The sequence below is a fragment of the Poromitra crassiceps genome, assembly GCF_964638095.1.
Source record: "Poromitra crassiceps genome assembly, chromosome: 5".
NCBI classification, from domain to species: domain Eukaryota; kingdom Metazoa; phylum Chordata; class Actinopteri; order Beryciformes; family Melamphaidae; genus Poromitra; species Poromitra crassiceps.
The window spans coordinates 62,046,971-62,068,381 of record NC_139642.1 but is presented as its reverse complement, the minus strand read 5'-3'; the positions used below and the strand labels follow the sequence as shown (position 1 = coordinate 62,068,381).

At 42.8% G+C, this 21,411-nt stretch overlaps 2 protein-coding genes across 2 annotated transcripts in view; one reads left to right on the top strand and one right to left on the bottom strand.

The window, feature by feature from the left end:
* LOC310777607 (ATP-binding cassette sub-family G member 4-like) overlaps positions 1-21,411 on the top strand; it is a gene marked incomplete at both ends in the record, with an annotated part of 46,674 nt that overhangs the window by 7,611 nt on the left and 17,652 nt on the right. Inside the window, 4 exons of the mRNA XM_083637980.1 lie at positions 4,035-4,152; positions 5,114-5,246; positions 6,222-6,272; positions 6,792-6,937. Of these exons, the coding sequence (XP_083494106.1) occupies positions 4,035-4,152; positions 5,114-5,246; positions 6,222-6,272; positions 6,792-6,937 (448 nt within the window). The remainder of the gene's footprint in view (positions 1-4,034; positions 4,153-5,113; positions 5,247-6,221; positions 6,273-6,791; positions 6,938-21,411) is intronic.
* LOC310776257 (uncharacterized protein) lies at positions 13,715-19,161 on the bottom strand. Its single transcript, XM_083636466.1, has 2 exons — positions 18,938-19,161; positions 13,715-15,008 (listed from the first exon to the last, which is right to left on the bottom strand). Exons 1-2 carry the CDS (start codon positions 19,113-19,115, stop codon positions 13,990-13,992), a joined length of 1,197 nt encoding a protein of 398 aa, XP_083492592.1. The 5' UTR covers positions 19,116-19,161; the 3' UTR covers positions 13,715-13,989.

Genomic DNA, 21,411 nt, shown 5'->3' with positions numbered 1-21,411 from the left:
ACGTCACTTCCTGCTTCAGCATGCACACCAGAGATCAACATCATTCACCATTTATTTTCCCATAGATATTTTGTAAAATGCTTATAAAATAGTTTTACTTAGTCAAACAATTCAGCTATATTTAGAAACAGGAGAGACCACAGAACATTTCACTCAGACCAAAACTTGAAAAAAACATTGAAAAGATATTGTTTTTTAATCTGCTACTTTTTTTAAACGTTTTGGTCTGAGTGAACACCTGTGTGAACAAGGGCGTCACACCACACGCCAAAGCAAGGCCAAAGCCACGCAGTTTCAATTCAGCGTCCTTGTTAACAGGCGAGTCTGTCACCCCGGGCCGCACGCCACGCCACACTGAAGCCACACTGAAGCCACACTGCGCCATGCCAAAGCCACGCTGATCCGATAGTTTCAGCTTCTGTTCTATTTTCCAAGCGTGCCGCGCGCTGATCCCGAGCTGCCAGGCAGGCAGTCAATGCAATTTGTGAGGGGTGGGAGGGGCCTGTGAGGGGTGGGAGGGGCATGTGAGGGGTGGGAGGGGCCTGTGAGGGGTGGGAGGGGGGTGGGAGGGGCCGGAGCAGCAGCTCCGAGCCGGTCGCTGAGGAAAAGAGACGGTCTGGTGTGACCGCTTTGGCGCCAGATCAGCTTGAGTCTGCTTCAAGCTTCAGTTCGGCATGGCTTTGGCGTATGGTGTGTTCGGCCATGGCTGCATGTCTTTCCGTTTTGCATTGGTCTATTTTGAATTTGGCCCCTCCTGGTGTCTTGTCGTTCACAACGGTCACAACGCCAGGTATCCTAGGATGCTTTTTTCAGCGATTTGGTCGCGTCCAATACAAAGTGAATGGGGGGCGAGGCTTGTTCGCTTGTAGTCTGCATGCACCGTAAAGAGATGCTCAGGATGAGCACCATAAGATCTGGGCTTTGTGTGTTTGCATTGATTTGCTTTTTTGTGATGCGCACTGCTTAGGACATTTACGGTAAGCTATGCATTCTTTCCTTCAGGGGTTTTCAAAGTCTCAGACTGGTGGGTCTCCCCTCAGGCAAAGCAGAATTGCTTAAAGTTAGTTTCGCTAAATTCCTGGATCCCTGTGGGATCATGATTATTTGATCCCATAGGCACTCCTTCATTCAGACAAGATATCCTGATATTGTTGTTTGACTACACCAAACAAATACATACAAAACGGTCTGTCCGAAGGCATTTATTTGATTCTGACTCTAACTAATGTCATAACTAATGTCATATTTTTTCACTTCCATTCACTGAGCCTCCCCTGAAACTGCCCCCCCCCCTCCCTTTGAAAACCTCTGCACAGGGACATACACACCACCACACCAGGCAGAAGTCAAACAAGCATAAACCTGAACCCTAAGCCTATTTTCTAACTGTAGTGGCTAAGGTTAAATAGTAACCCTAAGCCTATTTTCTAACTGTAGTGGCTAAGGTTAAATAGTACGTTCAGCGATTGTAGTTCCAGCAGCACAGTGCTACAGTACCACAGCACTTTGGTGTTAACACGTGGTACAGTACCACAGCACTTTGGTGTTAACACGTGGGATTAGAAAGTCACCACAGCACTTTGGTGTTAACACGTGGTACAGTACCACAGCACTTTGGTGTTAACACGTGGTACAGTACCACAGCACTTTGGTGTTAACACGTGGTACAGTACCACAGCACTTTGGTGTTAACACGTGGTACAGTACCACAGCACTTTGGTGTTAACATGTGGTACAGTACCACAGCACTTTGGTGTTAACACGTGGGATTAGAAAGTCACCACAGCACTTTGGTGTTAACACGTGGTACAGTACCACAGCACTTTGGTGTTAACACGTGGTACAGTACCACAGCACTTTGGTGTTAACACGTGGTACAGTACCACAGCACTTTGGTGTTAACACGTGGTACAGTACCACAGCACTTTGGTGTTAACACGTGGTACAGTACCACAGCACTTTGGTGTTAACACGTGATACAGTACCACAGCACTTTGGTGTTAACACGTGGTACAGTACCACAGCACTTTGGTGTTAACACGTGGTACAGTACCACAGCACTTTGGTGTTAACACGTGGTACAGTACCACAGCACTTTGGTGTTAACATGTGGTACAGTACCACAGCACTTTGGTGTTAACACATGGTACAGTACCACAGCACTTTGGTGTTAACACGTGGTACAGTACCACAGCACTTTGGTGTTAACACGTGCTACAGTACCACAGCACTTTGGTGTTAACACGTGGTACAGTACCACAGCACTTTGGTGTTAACACGTGGTACAGTACCACAGCACTTTGGTGTTAACACGTGGTACAGTACCACAGTACTTTGGTGTTAACACGTGGTACAGTACCACAGCACTTTGGTGTTAACACGTGGTACAGTACCACAGCACTTTGGTGTTAACACGTGGTACAGTACCACAGCACTTTGGTGTTAACACGTGGTACAGTACCACAGCACTTTGGTGTTAACACGTGGTACAGTACCACAGCACTTTGGTGTTAACACGTGGTACAGTACCACAGCACTTTGGTGTTAACACGTGGTACAGTACCACAGCACTTTGGTGTTAACACGTGGTACAGTACCACAGCACTTTGGTGTTAACACGTGGGATTAGAAAGTCACCACAGCACTTTGGTGTTAACACGTGGGATTAGAAAGTCACCACAGCACTTTGGTGTTAACACGTGGGATTAGAAAGTCACCATGGTTTCACACAGTCCAGTCATGCATAGCCCCGCCCCCACATCCATGAAGCTTCTTGACTTTGTAGAGCTGCGTCATGGGAAGAAGCTCAGCTAACGCTGCCTTTAGCTAGCAGCTGAGACTGGAGAGGCAGGGTTTGAGTTGGGGATTTGTGGCCAGGGCTTAGATCAGGCTTAGATCAGGCTATGCTGTTAATGCAGCTTAAGCAGAAGCTGAAAAGAGCAGCAAGTGGCTCCTGCTGAAAAGAACAAAGTTATGTCTCATATCACAAAGATAGGAGCCACAATGTATCAATTATGTTTGTTTCCAACCATCAAACAAGAGGCATTCCATGACAGCTTATGACCTTATAACTCCAACGGTATCGCTGTGTCGTGTTTACAATTAATTAAAAACTAAAAGATGTCCATTTCAATTTGACATTCATTAATGTGTTACAAATTCTAGTGTTTTTTTTATTAGCATTGCCAGATAACACAATTACCTCTAGGATTCAGGAACATATTAAATTGACAATAATGAAACGGCTGTGTGTGTTTGAACCATGGAGAAGCTTCACACCTCAACACAAAATTAATTTCCTGAGACGGGAACAGAAGACAAAGACAAATGCTTGACCTAGGTTTATGTCAAATCCAGGCTGGTCGTGGGCTGCTCCCCTAGGTCTAGACTGGTCCTGGGCTGCTCCCCTAGGTCTAGCGTAACTGATGTAAGTCTCACATGGCTTAGTGTTGAGGAAAGACTATCAGCCAACTTACTTCTATATTTGTATTCAAACAAAGACTCCTAAATTTCTTTTCAAACAACATAATGTATAGTTAAAATATTCATACACTGCACCAGACCAAAATCCAACTAGATGAAAAGAGCTGTCATATGCAGGGCTATCGTGTCATGGAACTGTCTTCCAAGTAATATTGGTTGGGTAAAAGGAAAGGCATGTTTTAAAAGGATATCAGATCCCACCTACACATCCCCTCATCACATCTCTTTCCCTTATGTTTGTTGTTGTTTGTATAGACAGATGTACTGACCATATTTTAATATTTGGGTCCATTGGCCAGCTAGAGGGCTAGCTGACCATGCTGTCTTGATTTAGATTAGCTTTTTATTCTTTCTTTTTGTTCTTTTCCTTCTTGTTTTTGTATATATTTTTTATTGCTTGTCATGTCATGTGTATCGTTGTCTTGGAGCCCAGGAAGACTAGCTAACGGGGATCCTTTTAATAAACAAATACTTAGCATATAATGTGATCTATCTTTGTTGGTGTTGGTCATACTGAAGTGGTCAGTTGTAGCTGTCTTGGTTGTGTCCAGGTTTCAAAGCCTTACTGAAGTGCCTGTCTGGGAGGTTCTCCAGCCGGGAGCTGATAGGAATCATGGGGCCCTCAGGGGCTGGGAAGTCCACCCTGATGAACATTCTGGCTGGATACAGGTAAGAGCCGAGACCCACAGCCATACCTCAAATACACTGACAGAGTTCACCAAGGCTGTGCATTCTCTTTCTACACACATGACGTCACGTGACTGCATGGCCACATGGGACGGAGTTGAATATGGGTTTACAAAATAAAACCCAAGCAGACTATTGATAGTTAAGATCGTAAACACATTTTTAAAAGGATTCTTACATTCTTCGCTTCTTTCAGCTGTCCACACATTTTGTCCAGGAAATGTGAAAGTTAGTAGCCTACACTCGTGATGTAGAGATCAAAGGTTACCACCCACATTTACACGTCTGTGGTTCCAGGAAGTGAATTTCTCATTCATTTCTCTGTTAACGTTTCAGAAAATACTTATATTACCTGTCATTTTAAGCCTGGGAGCAAGTCAACCAGCTACAAGATGAATCGGGTCCGCAAAACATTTGATTCCGAAAAAAGGGAAAGGAAAGCGGAAAAAAGGCAAAAAATAAAATAAAATGTAATTATTTTTGTTGCCTTTTTGTGGTTAGAGTTAGGGTTAGCTCCAAATCAAATGTTTTATGGTCACATACTGTAGCTGGTTGGCTTGGTTCCAGACTTAAAACTCTTCATAAAAGGATTTTCTGAAACGTCAATGGTGAAACGAATGGCAAATTCACATCCTGGAACTGAAGCCGTGAAAAAGTGAGTCACTATTGAGCTCTGTAGCCACTGTTATTAGTTAGGCTATTAGTCCTACAAGCTGAAGATTAACTAAAGCTACTTTTTGTAGTATTTGTCATGTGTGCAGCCTAGCCAGTTGAACTGTGTGTGTGTGTGTGTGTGTGTGTGTGTGTGTGTGTGTGTGTGTGTGTGTGTGTCGGTGTGTGTGTGTGTGTGTGTGTCGGTGTGTGTGTGTGTGTGCGTGTGCGTGCGTGTGTGCACGTGTGTGTGTGCGTGTGTGCACGTGTGTATGTGTGTGTGTGCGTGTAGGAAAACAGGGATGAAAGGTCAGATCCTGGTGAATGGAAAGCCCAGGGACCTGAGGACCTTCAGGAAGATGTCCTGCTACATCATGCAGGATGACATGCTGCTGCCACACCTCACCGTGCGGGAGGCCATGATGGTGAGAGCCAGCCGACACTGACTGACAGACACATGGCACGTCTGATCTGACAGACAGACACATGGCACGTCTGATCTGACAGACAGGCACATGGCACGTCTGACTGAGAGATAGGACATATGGCACGTCTGAGAGACAGACAGACAGGCACATGGCATATCTGACAGACAGACAGGCACATAGCGTTGCAACTGAGCATGCTCAGCACACGAGTTTGCACCGAAAGTCAAAACTGTCGCAACTGAGCATGCTCAGAACAGGCACTAAGTCCCCTAAAAGTTATACCCTTTCCCAAGTTAGAACAAAGCACAACAATGTTTTTACTCACTTTAATATGTCTAGTTTTTTAGATGGATGGTTGTATGAAAATATTTTAATGCAATTATGTGGTTGATGTTTGGATTTTTTATTTCCTATCCAGTTTTCGCCTATAATTCATCTGTTTAAGTTTATACATTTCCTATAATTCATGTGTTTAAGTTTATACATTTCCTATAATTCATGTGTTTAAGTTTATACATTTCCTATAATTCATGTGTTTAAGTTTATACATTTCTGAGATGGAGGTAATGATGAAATCTTTGTTTTGTATGAAATAACTGTGTTACATCCAGTCCAAATTTGGTGACATTCTGATCATTATTTCCAGAGATAAATGTGATAAGGCAGATGCTGCCCCTTTTGGAGAAGCCCAAATTTTCACTATTTTCTGTTTTGGGCAGGATCCAGCCATCAACCAAATCAACTAATTTTGCAGTCAAAAAAGAAAAGCATGGTTGTGCTTTGTTCTAACTCAGGGAGGGGTATCTCAGAAGCTTTTTCCTGTAGATGTGTTCCTCTACTGGTGTTCAGTGTGCCAGGGTGCTGCCAGAACAGACTTGTGACTTGGAGAAGCCTGCCACCTGTTGATGACAATGTGTAGGTGCTGATGAATACCACATGGTTATGGTATGACACATTTCTTCGTTGCTTCAGGTTTCAGCCAACTTGAAGCTGAATGAAACCATGGACGTGAAGAAAAAGCTGGTGAGCTGAACATATAACATGAGAGATCAAACTCAAAACTAGAAAACAAAGCAATATTAGCTGCTGCTTTTGTGTGTCTGTGTATAGTGTTTGGGGGGTTGTGGCTTTGAAGTGGACTCAATTAGGGTCCTTCATTATGTAAAAGGTTGAGAATGAGTTAATGATTTGGACCTATAAAGAGCAGGATCAAAGATTTGGGGAGAGTAAACAAATTGTGTGGATGTATTGGATGTGTTTACATGGGCAATAATTACAATTTTCAGTTTTATTCTTTAAGGGTCAATAAGTATGATTTTTACTGTTCCATAGCACAAAATTACCCCAGTATATCTGAAGGGGTTTAATAAGGTCTATATACCACATACATAGCAATGGTACATAACAATTATTTTCCCATACTGTCACCTACAGGTCACACATTTGATTAGATTTTTCGGCTAGGGGAAGAAATGTAAAAAGAATAGATTTTTAATTGCAAAATAGCCGTCTAGCTAAAGCTCTCTCCCCCTCTCTTACCAGGTAAATGAGATCCTGACCGCCCTCGGGCTCCATGAATGTGCTCACACTCGTAGCAGCTCTCTGTCAGGGGGTCAGTGTAAACGTCTGGCCATCGCCCTCGAACTGGTCAACAACCCTCCAGTCATGTTCTTTGACGAGCCCACCAGGTGAGACACACACATTAATGCTAATGCTAATGCTAACAATAACCACCATGGTTGCACCCATCCAGCTGGCTGGAGCCTTGTCAGCACTCGAGCGTCCCACCGATACTACTGTAGCACAGTCCTTCTCTTTTATTGCTTTGGAGTTCTTTAAATATTTTATGGTATCCATATTCACTGACATCATTCTTTAATACAGGAAAGAATGGTTTACATTCCATTGAATTTACATTTGTGGATGTGTATTTAGTAAAAACAAAAGATTAATTATAAAACATTTTCCCTCATTCTCCATCGTGAAATCATATACACCAAAGAAAACATCCTTAAAACAGAATGAACAATCTGAAATGAAATACAATTAGATTTGTGTTTCCCAAAGACTGGGTCGGGACCCACAGGTGGGTTGCAGATTTTATTTGGGTCGCCAAATAAATTTGCAGAATTTCTTCTACACTCTTCTATTTAAAATGTGTAAAATTGTTTTACTGAGAGGAAATAAAACAATGAGATAGCCTGTTAACTCTGCTTAAATGCATATTCGGTCTCATTTATAAAGTATTTGACATGGATATGTTTTCAATAACATGTGCATAAATGTATTTAAAGTTATCATTTACCAAATGCATATCTCTTTGGCTGGTTTACCACGATAATATAAGGTGATGCAGAACTGGCAATAAAAATGGCGAGGAACGTTCATTTGTTCACAAATTTGCTCTCCTCGCGATTTATAAGGCCTATTGAGAATTGGGTCGTGATAGTTTGTCATCTTAAAAGGGAAAAAAAAAATCTAAAGTTTTGGAACCACTGCTCTAGAATGTCTGAGCAAAATTGATCTGTGACACAATTCTAAAGCAAATGTGAGACATTTTCATCTGAATTTGTTTTTTACAAAATGAGCATTCAGACTCAATGTCCCGTTTATATCTTTCAAGAAAAAGGTTTTTGCTGGGTAGAACCTGTGTATTAATTTAAATGTAACTTATCTCTTTAAAACAAATTTTTGAGTCGCAAGGACCACACTTTTCTCCAAAGCACATTCTCTACTATACCATTCCAAAAATAGATTATACGGTATGTAAGGAATTGTAACAATGTCTTTTTGGAATAAAGCCCGAATTGTTCTTCTTCTTCTGTGGTGTTTTATGGCAGTTGCCATCCTTTATGTTGCATTACCGCCTCCTTCTGGATTTATCCATCCACTGTTTCCCTACATTCTGTCAATCCTCCCTATCTCCAGAATTGTTCTATATTAACCCGATGGTCTGCTGAAAAGCACAAACTACCCACAGGAGTATCAAGCTTCTGCTTATGAAAGTTCGACAATTTGATTGGGGTCTTACCAATATTACAATTGCACAATAAAATAACAGCTTACATCTAACTACCACTCACCCAGTCTCGTAGTAGCCAGCCCTAAGACGTTGGGTCAGACCCAGGGTGGGAATTACATGGAGGCCATGGCCTCTGTTGCCCCTCCCTCTGGCCGTGATGCCCTGAGATCCCTAAGGCCACCTTGGCAGTGCTCTGCTATATTGTCATTTGCTTTAAAAGCATCAGTGGTCTCAGTTTAATGTAGCCTGCCCTATGCAAAGGATGTGTGATTGGCTCATTTTAAAAACATTTCAGAAAAATCACTCTTCACGTTGTCAATAGAGCAACTGCCTTTGTGCCCTGGCATGTGGCCTTGTGCGCTAAACAAATTTGCAAATCCGAAGGCCAGATGGCCTTTCCCCTAAAATGACAAAATTCCCACCCTGTTCTGACCATGTGAGACTAACAGCTTACATCCAACATCAGCTTCATTAACAGCTTTTGGTGACAGAAATAGCCTCACTGAATGTCACAAAAAAAAATCAATGCTTTATTGAGTTGCAATTCCATTTTCCCTACTTTATGCACTTTGTCAAGTCAAATCAGTTATGGCCATATTATTTATCCCGTCTTGCTAATTTCTTTAACATTTTGTGTAGATATAAATTATTTGAGTTACTGTAAAGTAAATTAGAAAAATCGTAATTAAAATCGTAATTAAAAAAGCTTGCTTTGCAAAATATTCTAGTCAAAATGGCAAATTCGGGTTTCGGCCATTAAAAGACTGGCACACCCAGGTGCATATTTGCAACAGAGCAGGTTGCCCTGCATACATGATTAGAGAAGTACAAAAGTATAAGAGTATAAACAATACACATCACACACCATCCAGTCTTCAGAAAATAACTCAATTATTTTTGTTCTCTATGTTATTTAACAATAAAATACATTTAGCTGTTTTTTATACAGATTTTACATAAAGGTGTGCAATACCATGAAATCGTGGTACTTCTGCCTAAGATGATCATACCTTCAAATCATACCGGCCCATGCCTCGTCCTCACGTGGTTTATCAGGTTTGATTTTTGAACAAAAGCTTTCCTGCAGGTGCTGCACTTGTGCGGCTTTTCCCCTGTGTGGATTCTGTTGTGCGAGATCAAATTTGATTTGTCAGCAAAACCTTTCCCGCAAAACAGACACCTGTAAGGTTTCTCCCCTGTGTGCACTCGGAGATGCTTGTTGAGAGCATCAACACGGCTGAATCTTTTCCCACAGGCGTTGCAGGCGTTCGGCTTCTCGCCTGTGTGGATTTCAACGTGCTTCTTGAGGTTCCCACGAGTGCCAAATCTTTTTCCGCAAAGTCCACAGCTGAAAGGCCGTTCCCCCGTGTGGCTTCTCATGTGCGTTTTCAACGTGGATTTGTGGCTAAAACTTTTCCCACAAGTGTCACATTTGAACGGCCTTTGACCAGTGTGGGTTCTTGTGTGATCTTTACATTTTGCCAAGCGAGGAAGCTCCTCACTGAAACTGTTGCACTTGTCGGATTTCTTGTTTGGTTCCGGCTCAGTACTCCTAGTTGATCCTGCGTTCTCACAGCTGGATGTTTGGTAACCTTGGCTCTCAGCTACATGCCAGTTGTGAGAGAGGAGCTGGTGGTCACTGTCTGGTTCTGATGCTGCAGAGCCCTCTCTGTCAGAGTCAGAAGAGATGTAGACTGGAGGCTCTTTCTCGTCTGCACTCTGAGTTTGGTGAGGATCTGAATGCAGAGGCTGATGTTCACGGTGGTGGTCACTTCCATCACAAGCAGGAGTCAACTTAAAGATCTCAGCCTCCTCCCACAGTAAAGGCTGCTCTCCCTCCTGACTGGTGAAGAGTTCCTCCTGTTCCTCTTTAATCTGTGGAGGCTCTGGCTCCTCCTGGTCCAGACTGAAGTTCCTCTGCTGGTTAGGCTCAAGGAGAACCTCCTCCTTAACGACAGGTGGCTGTGGGGGGTCTGAAGCACAAAGTCAACACTGTCGTTATAGTAGTAGAAACAATAGGGACACTTGATCAAATATAAACCTGGCTGTATTTTAACTTATATTTAAGTATATATAAGTATATATATATAAGTATATATATATATATATATATATATATATATATATATATATATACTGTATATATGGTCCAGTCTGGACCAGGAGGAGTTTTGCACTCAGTGGATTTCTCAATGGATTAAAACCAGGCTGCTTTTTAAGGTGGAAATCATTGCATAATAATATGCAGACGTCTGTCCACCCATACAACCCAGGGTGGCTGCGAAACACTGCCTGGACTCCCCTGGTACCACAGGGAGATTAAGGAGGGTTCTCCTGCAGGTCTCCGAAAATGGAGAGACTACGCCAGCCAGACCTGCCTGCCGCCGGGTCAATGTCAGTGTCACCATAATTCTGCCAGGCTCCCTGGTCATGTAGGCAGACACCTGCAGTGAGACACTACCGAGGACCCGCACAGCGGGAGGAGCTGGTCCTCCTGGGCCAGCATGAGATGGGACAGGGAGTTCCCCATACGGGACTATGGACACGGGTGTTATAGCTACTTGTGAGCAAGCCATCTGTGACATGGCACTGCAGGCTGGGGCAGTGGTTCATAGGTCTCCACGCCTCTTCTGGGGACACAAACAGGGCTGCCACAGCCGGCATGGTGTCCAGCCCGTGCGCACTGCGGTCCTGCATGGCTGTGTGAGGACCCAGGTGTCTCTGGAGTGACTGGAGGAAGCCGTGGGATTTCGCCAGCTGCTCCGCCAAGTAGGTGCCCAAGGGCGGGAACCGTGATGGCCGCCTCTCATGGGTCCATCCTGAAGAATGCATTAGTAGAGGCATCCGGGACCGGAGTCTCATAGAGCCCCCAGATCTCTCAGTGGTGCAAGTGGATCACTGGCCTATAGTGGTGTCCTGGCCCACGTCCGACTGCCCCTTGGACGTCTCAGACCCGTGACTCCCATCCGTCACCTCAGGCTCTGCAGCGTCCCGGCGAAACAGTGTCCGAGGCCTGGAGAGAAAGGGTGTCATCCTTTGAGACATCTGTGCTGCAGATATCCACCCTAGTGGCCAGTGTCCCCTCCTCCACCACCTTCTTTGCGGGGGATCCCCCCGCCACCTCGGGTGTGGAGCGATAAGAGCTTAAGAGAAAGTGGATTATAGCTCACTCAGATAAACATGTGAATGTTGTGTGATATGCAAAGGTTGTTGGTTCAATCCCAGCCTCAGGCAATTTCTTAAAAAGTACTCACATTATAAGCTGCAGCAGTGATCCTTCTTTATCATCACCAGTAGTTTGAACACTGATAGAAATAAGCTGATGAAGGAGACTAGTCAGTCCCTGACTCTAGCTCAACTCACTGGTACAAATCTCACCTGTCTCACTCTTTATGCTCTGTGTTATTGTGTGAATATAGCAATCTTTATGCTCTGTGGTATTGTCAGTGTGAATACAGTGTGTAGAAATCAGAAGCTAAACTCCCAACAGCTCATAGCTCAGTCGGCTGAGCGGCTGTGTCACTGTCTCTGTCTGACAGGTAGACTGTTGGTTCGATTCCTGATGGAGGAGACATATTACAGCATTGCCCTGTCTTTAACATCACCAGCGTAGCGCCTCCTACAGGCAGATACACAGAGCGACTCAGCGCCTCCTACAGATCCACAGAAATGGACACTGTGGACAGACTGCAAACAGATCCAGACATGTCATATATACTGAGTCTAGAGCAGTTTTTCAAAAAGTTATTTTTACACCTAGCGGCAGCTAGCTCAAACTTCCACAACACATCACAACACAAAACGTACTTCCGATGTCAGTAAAATTTCAGCTCTCTGTGGTTTTCTGTCTCATAACCCTCAGCTCATGTCTCTGCAGAGGTCAGGGGGGGAGAACATCCCCCCCTTAGCTCCAGGCAGTGCCAGCGGAACGGGATTAGAACCCACAACCTCTGGCCCCGGTGTCACTGTGTGTATTATTCCTTCACACCACCAGCTGCCCTTCACACTCACAGCTCTTCTCCGGGCGCTCTTGTCTCTTCCCTCTGCCTGTCACCATTCAAAACTGACTGAGGCTCGAACCCACGACCGCAAAAGTGGCTGAGGTCTCAATATTGCCGGGCAGCAAGCCTACTCTCTGTGCCACCAAGGCAGACTGATTGAATGAGGTTTTCTCAGGGCTTTAAATGACTCTTTCCTCTGGCTGTCGACATTCTAAAACTGACTGAGGATCAAACCCACAACCTCAAAAGTCATTGAGGCTCAAACCCACAAGCTCCAAACTGCTAGACAGCAATCCAACTCTCTGAGCTAGTGGGTCATAGTGATTAAGACTAGAAGATTAAAGTATAGTCTTTATGCATCTTAAAATATGTTTTGAAGGAACCTTTTAAGTTGAATAGTATTTGAATTATATTAATATGATTTAAGTTTCTATTCGCCTTGCACAGAAAACCTTTTACTTTTATACTTGAGTACATTTCAGAGCATGTACTTTTTTCCTTTTACTTGAGTAATTAAGTTGAATCAGTAATTCTGCTTTACCAGTCTTTTTTTTTACACAAATAACTGTACTTCTACTTAATCAAGCAACAATGTGATTCAATTTGGAATGACAAGAAAAAATTACATGTCTGTGCAATAGGCTAAGTAAGCCGAAGTAACTCAGATATAGGGTTTGCTATTGTAACGTTCCATATAATGAAGTATCTCATGCTTGTTGATTTAATGATTGTTTTGCACCTGCTGCTGACATTTGAGATACTTCTGGCTCGCCTGGAAAGAAGGTGGGAGCAGCCGAGTACAGTCAGCCAATCAGAGGCAGAGAGGGGCGGGTCACACCTTCGCCATCATGGGGAAAAAAATATTGCATGCCCCGTGGTGCTCCATAGACACATTCAGAAACCACGCCCAAAAAGGGGGAAAACAACCCCCCCCCCCCCCCCTGCCGTTCTCCTATGTCGCGTGAAGATGAACACTCCAACTTAGTTCCTTGACAGCTAGATCCACATTTTTCTTCTCACCAATTCTCAATGGCTTCCTTGTTTTGCTCGGGAGTACAAACAACTTTAATAGGTGATTTTCTACATTTGTTGTCTGCACAGCCCCACCACACAACAGCTTTTAGCTATGTTTAATTCAAGGAAAATGACACTGGTGTATGGAAGTGGCTCAAAATGAGGCAGAGGTGGTACGAGAGCCGACCAATATGGGATTTTTGAGACCGATACCGATTTTAGTGAAAATTCACCACTTGCCAGTAGACGGCCGATATAATGTTTTGTTTTGTTTTGAATGAAAATAGACGTTTTCTGTGTTGACTAAGCAAAGGTACTCAGGAGGCTGGTTTTTTAAACAAATAACTTTATTAAAGAATATTTAACATTAAATTGTCAACACATCTGCGTAATGCCGCCATTACAAATGACAGAAATCCACCTGGTGCAACTCGTTAGAAAATAGTGTTTACGGAGGTGGCTGCGTCCCAATTCTCTTTGCGGGAAAAACCCTTAGAAATACTTTTTAATTACAATATATATTATTTAAAATACTCGAGTAAGAGTAAAATTATAGCATGATAAAAGATACTTTTAGAAAGTACAAATCCTCTTAGTTCAATGTCTTTTTTCTTCTTTACACAGTTTTTACATAGAAGTGCGCAATAACGTGATAACATGAAACGCTGGTATTTTTGCGTAATGTTATTATACCGTGAAAATCTCATACATGCCTCATCCTCATGTGTGTGTTCAGATTTGTTTTTTGAGCAAAAGCGTTCCCACAAGTGCTGCACTTGTACGGCTTTTCCCCCGTGTGGATTCTGCTGTGCGAGTTCAAATTGGAGCTGTTGGAAAAGCGTTTCCCGCACAACAGACATGTGTACGGTTTCTCTCTTGTGTGCACTCTGAGATGCTTTGTGAGAGAGGAGCTGTGGCCAAAGTTCTTCCCGCAGTACACACAGCTGTACGGTTTCTCCCCTGTGTGAACTCTGATGTGAAGTTTCAAATCGTCCACACGGCAGAATCTTTTCCCACAGGTGTTGCAGGCATGCGGCTTCTCGCCTGTGTGGATTTTAGCATGCATCTTGAGGTTCCAACGAGTGCTGAAACTTTTTGCGCAAATTGCACAGCTGAAAGGCCTTTCCCCCGTGTGGCTTCTCATGTGCGTGTTCAAGATTAATATCTGGCTAAAACTTTCCCCACAAATGTCACATTTGAACGGCCTTTGACCGGTGTGGGTTGTTGCGTGCATTTTTAATTTTGCCAAGCAAGGAAGCTCTTTACCGCAGGTGTTTGGTTCCGGCTCAGTACTCCTAGTTGATCCTGCGTTCTCACAGCTGGATGTTTGGTAACCTTGGCTCTCAGCTACATGCCAGTTGTGAGAGAGGAGCTGGTGGTCACTGTCTGGTTCTGATGCTGCAGAGCCCTCTCTGTCAGAGTCACAAGAGATGTAGACTGGAGGCTCTTTCTCGTCTACACTCTGAGTTTGGTGAGGATCTGAATGCAGAGGCTGATGTTCACTGTTGTCACTTCCATCACAAGCAGGAGTCAACTTAAAGAGATCAGCCTCCTCCCACAGTAAAGGCTGCTCTCCCTCCTGACTGGTGAAGAGTTCCTCCTGCTCCTCTTTAATCTGTGGAGGCTCTGGCTCCTCCTGGTCCAGACTGAAGTTCCTCTGCTGGTTACAGCGCTGCTGCTCAAGCAGAACCTCCTCCTTAAGCACAGGTGGTTGTGGGGGGTCTGAAACACAAATGAAATACTGTTGTTATAGTGGTAGGAACAATAGCCTGCCTACATTACATATCTCAAGTCATATCTTTGTCAAGTGTTTGATATTTGCGGGATCAGTGCAAAAAATGTGTGTAAGATAATGTGTGTATCTATCGGCTGTTATATCGATATCGTTATTTTTTTACTCTCCAATATCGGTACCGGCCCCAAAAATCCAGTATTGGTCGTGCTATTCACCACGCCCACTTTTTCTCTCTTCCGCGTTAGGCGCAATTGTATTTGTTCTTCCGGTTCAGCGCTAGTTGGCGGCCAATTTCAAAACAAAACGTCACTATGAATGAAGTTTGACAACATTCAGAAGCTACACTGCGGCCAACTTCATTTACATGTTCATAGCGTTACTGCTGCGAGGAGCCGATGGCTGTACCCGGTCGGCATTTAACGTTAGTTACAAAAGCACGTCGACAGTGTTTTCTCACTGCCAGTAAGCCTACAGTAGCGTTTGACAGATACTAGCTAGCGTTAGTCCGACTCGGTCAGCACAGCCAGCGCTCTCAGTCCTCGTTGCTCGTTAAATATTTCCAAATAGGCATTATTCTGATAAACTGGTCACATATTTGGAATGTTACGTTGTCATCCGAAAAAATATGAAAATTGTAAAACTGTTTTTTTGCTTGAAAACAGCTTTTTGGCAAGTCTAAAAATGATTACGGTAGACTTCCGGGTCTAAAACGGAAAGACTATTACAAAATAACGTAATGCAGAAGCGTCCTTGTATGGGCGAATAATACGGTGAATAGAATCGAGCCTTTGCAATAATGGTATTTATGTACATGGGAAAAAATCCAAAGAAGAGGAGGAGGAGAATGCGAGAGAACTTGAGGTAACGTTAAGTATTTATTAGCATCTATTAGCATTTAGCATCCACTGATATGATCATGCGGCATTTCGATTCTATTCCAGAATTTGTGCGGTTATCTTTTGTCGCAAGATTGTGACAATGGCCGTCTTTGAACCGTTTTTGTAGCCACGCCCACCAAAGATATCGCCATGTTTCTGTGACGTTCAATGTGATGACCGACGGTTCGTCTCGGACAGCCCAAAATCACACAGTGTGAAGGAGCCTCTAGTCACGCCCTCTCCTGGGTTCGGCATGGGACCAAAGGGATTTCATTCCTCATTCATTTCCCCATAGACGTTTGGTAAAAACCTTATATAAAGAGTTTTACTTGGCCAATCCAAGCGATTCAGCTATATTCAGAATCACGAGGGACCATGGTACATTTCACTCTGACCTGGTTTCTTTCAGCATTTTAAGAAACGTGTCGGGGAATGATTGCAGAATTAAATTCCTCTGGGAAATCTCGCAATGGCAGGCACTCTATATGAATATCTGCAAATATCAAATAGTGCAAAATAGACTAGAAGTTATTTTAGTGCTGTAGGCGATATTTGGTATATAGATCAAGTTCAGTATAAACCTTTCATCATACTCAAAACTGTCAATCCTGCACACTGAGACACTGACATCTTTTTCACCTTTTGTTTTTTGAGGCAAAATTAAAACAAGAACAAACAAGAAGGTGATGATAGATTAACTAAAGCTACTTTTTGTAGTATTTGTCACGTCAGCAGCCGAGTGTTGAACTGGATCTGTGTGTGTGTGTGTGTGTGTTTTGTACCTCAGTTTCGTAACACAAAGTGCAGCCACTAACATGAAGCATGGACATGATGAACACACAGAAACATGTCACATGTGTGTACCATCGACATGTGTGTACTTCCATCATTCATAATAATATATATTATTAAATTATTTCATCATAATATATAATATATCCTTCCTTATTATTATAAAAGGGAGCATGTGGGCAATCTCTGTTCAATCTCTCGGTTTCGGTTGATGATGTAATCAGTGATGTCATCAGTGATGTATGTCATCATCAGTGATGTCACTTGAGCAATTGTGTCCTAAGGCTGAGGCTATAGTTCAGTGATGTCATCAGTGATGTCATCAGTCTGAGGCTACATAAATGATGGGAGTATAAGTAGGTAGAATTGGGCATAGACATATATAAGGCTAGATGGCTTAAGGCGGAGTCACCAGCGTCGTTGAAGCGCCGCCATCTTGCTACGGCAGGCTTTCTGGTACGTTCTCTGGTAGCTGTTGGAGGGTGCACAGACAAAAATACTCATAACTTGCTGAAATATTGACGGATTTACAAACGGTTTGGTTTATTACAAGCATATTCCGTTCCCGAGATATGGCAACAACAACAAAAAAAACACTAAAAACACTATATTTTTGATGGGCTCCAAATTACACCAAAATTATACCGAAGCATCTATGCCATGAGAGGGATTCAGGCACAAAGTTTCATGCAGTTTCATCCATTTCCCTAGGAGTTATGATCATCTGATGTGATAATACTAACCCAACAACAGATGCTCATAGCTCCTATCAAAATGGATGAAACTGCATGAAACTAGGTGCGTGAATTCATCTCATGATGATGATGCTTCAGTTTAAGTTTGGTGTAATTTGGAGCCAAAAATAATAATAAAATGTTAGCGTTTTTTTAACCCATAGATATATATAAAGCTGTGGTGCCGTAGCAAGATGGCCACCATGCGACGACGTCGCTCTCCATTGACCGGCAGCGCGGGTAAGCCATCTAGCCTTATGTCTATGGAATTGGGGAGGAACCAGACGGAGATGATGGCTTCCGTGCGGGTCACCTGACGAGCGGCCGAGCTGCAAGGTGTTAGCATATTCTATACTTTATAGAATATGCTATATATATTATCGTCTAGCTCCTAACCAAACATGGTAAAAGTTTATCCTTCAGTCCTATGCACTGTTCTCAATATGAGGCAAAGAGAAAAGCACTTGTCCGTTCAAGGCCCAGAAAATAATATACTATAATGAAAGGAAAACAAACTAATATAAAAACACAATATATTATTTTATTTTGATCTTAGTTGTCCTTTTATGACAAAAGGGAAGACTGTAGGAAATAAAATATTAGGCTATTTTCCTAGAGAGACAGAGAGAGAGAGAGAAAGACACACACACAGGGGCGTCATGCAAGCCAAAAATCTGAGGGGGCGATCTCTGGCGCCGCCCAGAGGGCGGCAAAAAATTTGGGGGGTTGGAAGCCAGATTTAGAGGAATATCTAATTTTAAATTAACAGACTGAGCAGGTGTAACCATAAGGCTATTTTCCAAACTGCTCAGCCTCCTGGAAAGATCCATAATCACCAGACTAAGTACATTGCCACTGCCCAGGCTCAATGGACTTGACAAAAAAGGGAGACCACATGTTTCAAAGCAATGTAACACAATGTTTATTTTGGCTGGTATTGCCTTTTCAGAAGGTAGAAATCTTTCCTCTAGAGCAGGGGTTCCCAACCTTTTTTGTGCCAAGGACTGGTAGATACATGGGAAAAAAAAGTCGCGGACCGGTTGTCAATTCTAATGGTTTTAGTTATATATATTTACTCACCAGGTGGCGACAAAGGGTAAATAACAGCCTTTTGTGTTGTACTGTATGTAGCCTATACAGTATTTATGTTTTTGTTTTAACTACAAACATACATAAACGTAAACTTGAAACTATGTTTCAACTACCATACACAGCCTATAATAATATAGCCTATGTTTATTAAAAAAAAAAAAAAAAAAAAAATTTTTTTTTTTTTTTTTACCTCTCAAAAATCTGAGGGGGCAATTGCCCCCTCAGTTACAATGGGCATGACGCTTCTGCACACACACACACACACGCACACACGCACACGCACGCACACACACACACACACACACACACACACACACACACACACACACACACACACACACACACACACACACACACACACACACACACACAGTGGATTTTCAACAAGCCTACCAAGAAGAACATAGTGACGCCACCAACCTGTTCTGTGCAGCTTTATATCCGGCTTCAAAGCGACATCCAGCAGCCTGCGCTGACGACAGATCTCCTCCTCGTACACTACTATAGTCTTTACAAACACTCCTAATATTTCCTCAGCAGCTGCAGTTAGTCGCTCGTTGACGAACGTCCTCAAACTTCCGAGTGTAACGTTCGACATTTCCTCTGAATTAGACACGACACAGTGTATAGCAACGCAGCTAAAGCTAAACCAACTCCTTCAGCTAAGCTGCTTCTTCTTCTTCTACTAGTGTTTTATGGCGGTTGACAAACAACGTATGGTGCATTACCGCCACCTTCTGAAATGGAGTGTGGATCAGAATGGATATCCTATATTCTTCTATTTAGTCCAGTTTCCTCTAAAAATGAAAACATAGCCTTATACCCCACATTCCCTGAATTCAACTGCAATAGTTATTTTAACTCCAGCTTGATGCGATTGCTCTCCAATCTGTTGTTGAGGACCTGTCTTTCTTGTTGGTAGTACGGACAGTCAATCAGCTAAGCTGCTTCTTCTTCTAATGGCTTTTCTGCAGACTGGATGCCTTGCGGCACATTGCTGCCTCTCTCAGGTCGGGAATATATTGCTGTTCATGGTGTTTCTATTTCCATGGGAGTCCTGTGGCGGCGATGCCTGCACGTTCCACACAGTCCATCTTTGCCGAGTCCCAGTCCAGTGTCCCAGTCTGTCTAGTCATAAGTAGTGGTGCCCATCCTTCATTCACTCTGCCACATATTCAGACATAAAGAGAAAATATCTAAAAGACAAAATCACAACATTACAAGTGCGGCCCAATATACACACGGATAGGAGATGTGTTAATTAGGCATTAAATATGAATTTACAGTCCAAGTTAAATAATCACAATGTAGTTAACAAGAGTAATCTATAGAGTAGAAAGTTCTGGTAGAAGTAGCAGCTATAATACTTTAATGTAAGGAGTGTAGTCCAGCTGATGAACTGTAAACTGACATGATGGGGGGGGGGGGGGGGGGTGCTCATGTCAGTGGGGGGGATTAAACTGTTATATTTATCTTGATAATGGCTCTCCATTCACATTCAGGTCAGAGTCACATAGATCAACAATCAGATGGTCACAGGTCAGAGTCACATAGATCAACAATCAGACTGTCACAGGTCAGAGTCACATAGATCAACAATCAGACTGTCACAAGTCAATCACATAGACCCTGTCATCCTACCCATTGTCATTTTTGGTCAAACGGACAAAAAAACAAACCATTTCACCATGCATGCTTTATTGAGTTTCTTTTATTTTATTTGACACTCATTAAAAATAGATGCTACACAAGACATGCATCTTAAGCTGCAGTGATATAGTGCAAAGCCTTTCTTGGACTGGTTTTTGAACTTGTGTTGTTTTGTATCTCCTTCGTATTCCTGATTGTTTTTTACTGATGTTTTTCATGTGTAGTAGTGTATTGTACTATTGTGTATCGTAGTGTTATTCCTTTTTCTGTTTGCTAAGACCTCAGAACCACAATGGAAATATGTTTAACCACTTTATTGTGATATCCTTGATGAGTTATATCACAAAAAAGTCAAAGACTTGTTTCCATTGTGGTCGTTTGTCTTGACAGACGACATCAAAAATAAACAGTATAAACATCAACAGGAACAGTTGGATAAATAACATTGCTAACAAAATACCCTATAAAAAATTACAGATCATACAAAGTTAAATATCACCTACCTACATAGATACCCACATAGGCTACTGTACGTACAGTATAGTGTGTACACACACACACACACACACACTCACTCGCCTCAACACTTGATCCCACATAGCTACTCTACACATTAGGGGTGGGCGGGAATCGATACAGCATAGTATCGTGATATTTTGCGTGGCAATATATTGTATCGCACAAATGCCAAGCATCGTGATATTTTATTCTATAAATTGTCAAGTGCATCATGCAACATTTATCATGACAGGTTTTTATGACAGTGTTGGTCAGTCTGTCTGCTTGACAATCCCATTTTGCTGCAATGACAGTGATTGAAGTGAGATTAACAGTCTGGAAACTTGATCATGTCATTAGATAAAACAGATGTTGACACAGTTTTTTCCTTTGGGGACATCATTTGCCGTTGAAAAAAACGAATAAATCACAATATATCGCAATATCGACTTAAGTATCGTGATAATATTGTATCTTGGGGCATCTGGTGATTCCCCTGCATGCTGAGTACATTCCAATGTCCTACCTCAACCCTGGTCAGCCAACCATTTCCCACATTTACATTTGAAACTGTGGTATGTCCGACTAGTTTTTATTTCTACTGGAAGCCTATTCCCCGCTGCTGCTGCAGAGGTATTCTGCCCAGAACAGGCCTTTAATCTACCTGGCACAGTATCTGTGGCCCTGCCCCTAGTAGAATAGCCATGCGAGTCCCTAACCAGCGTAAAATAATTCCTAAAATCCTT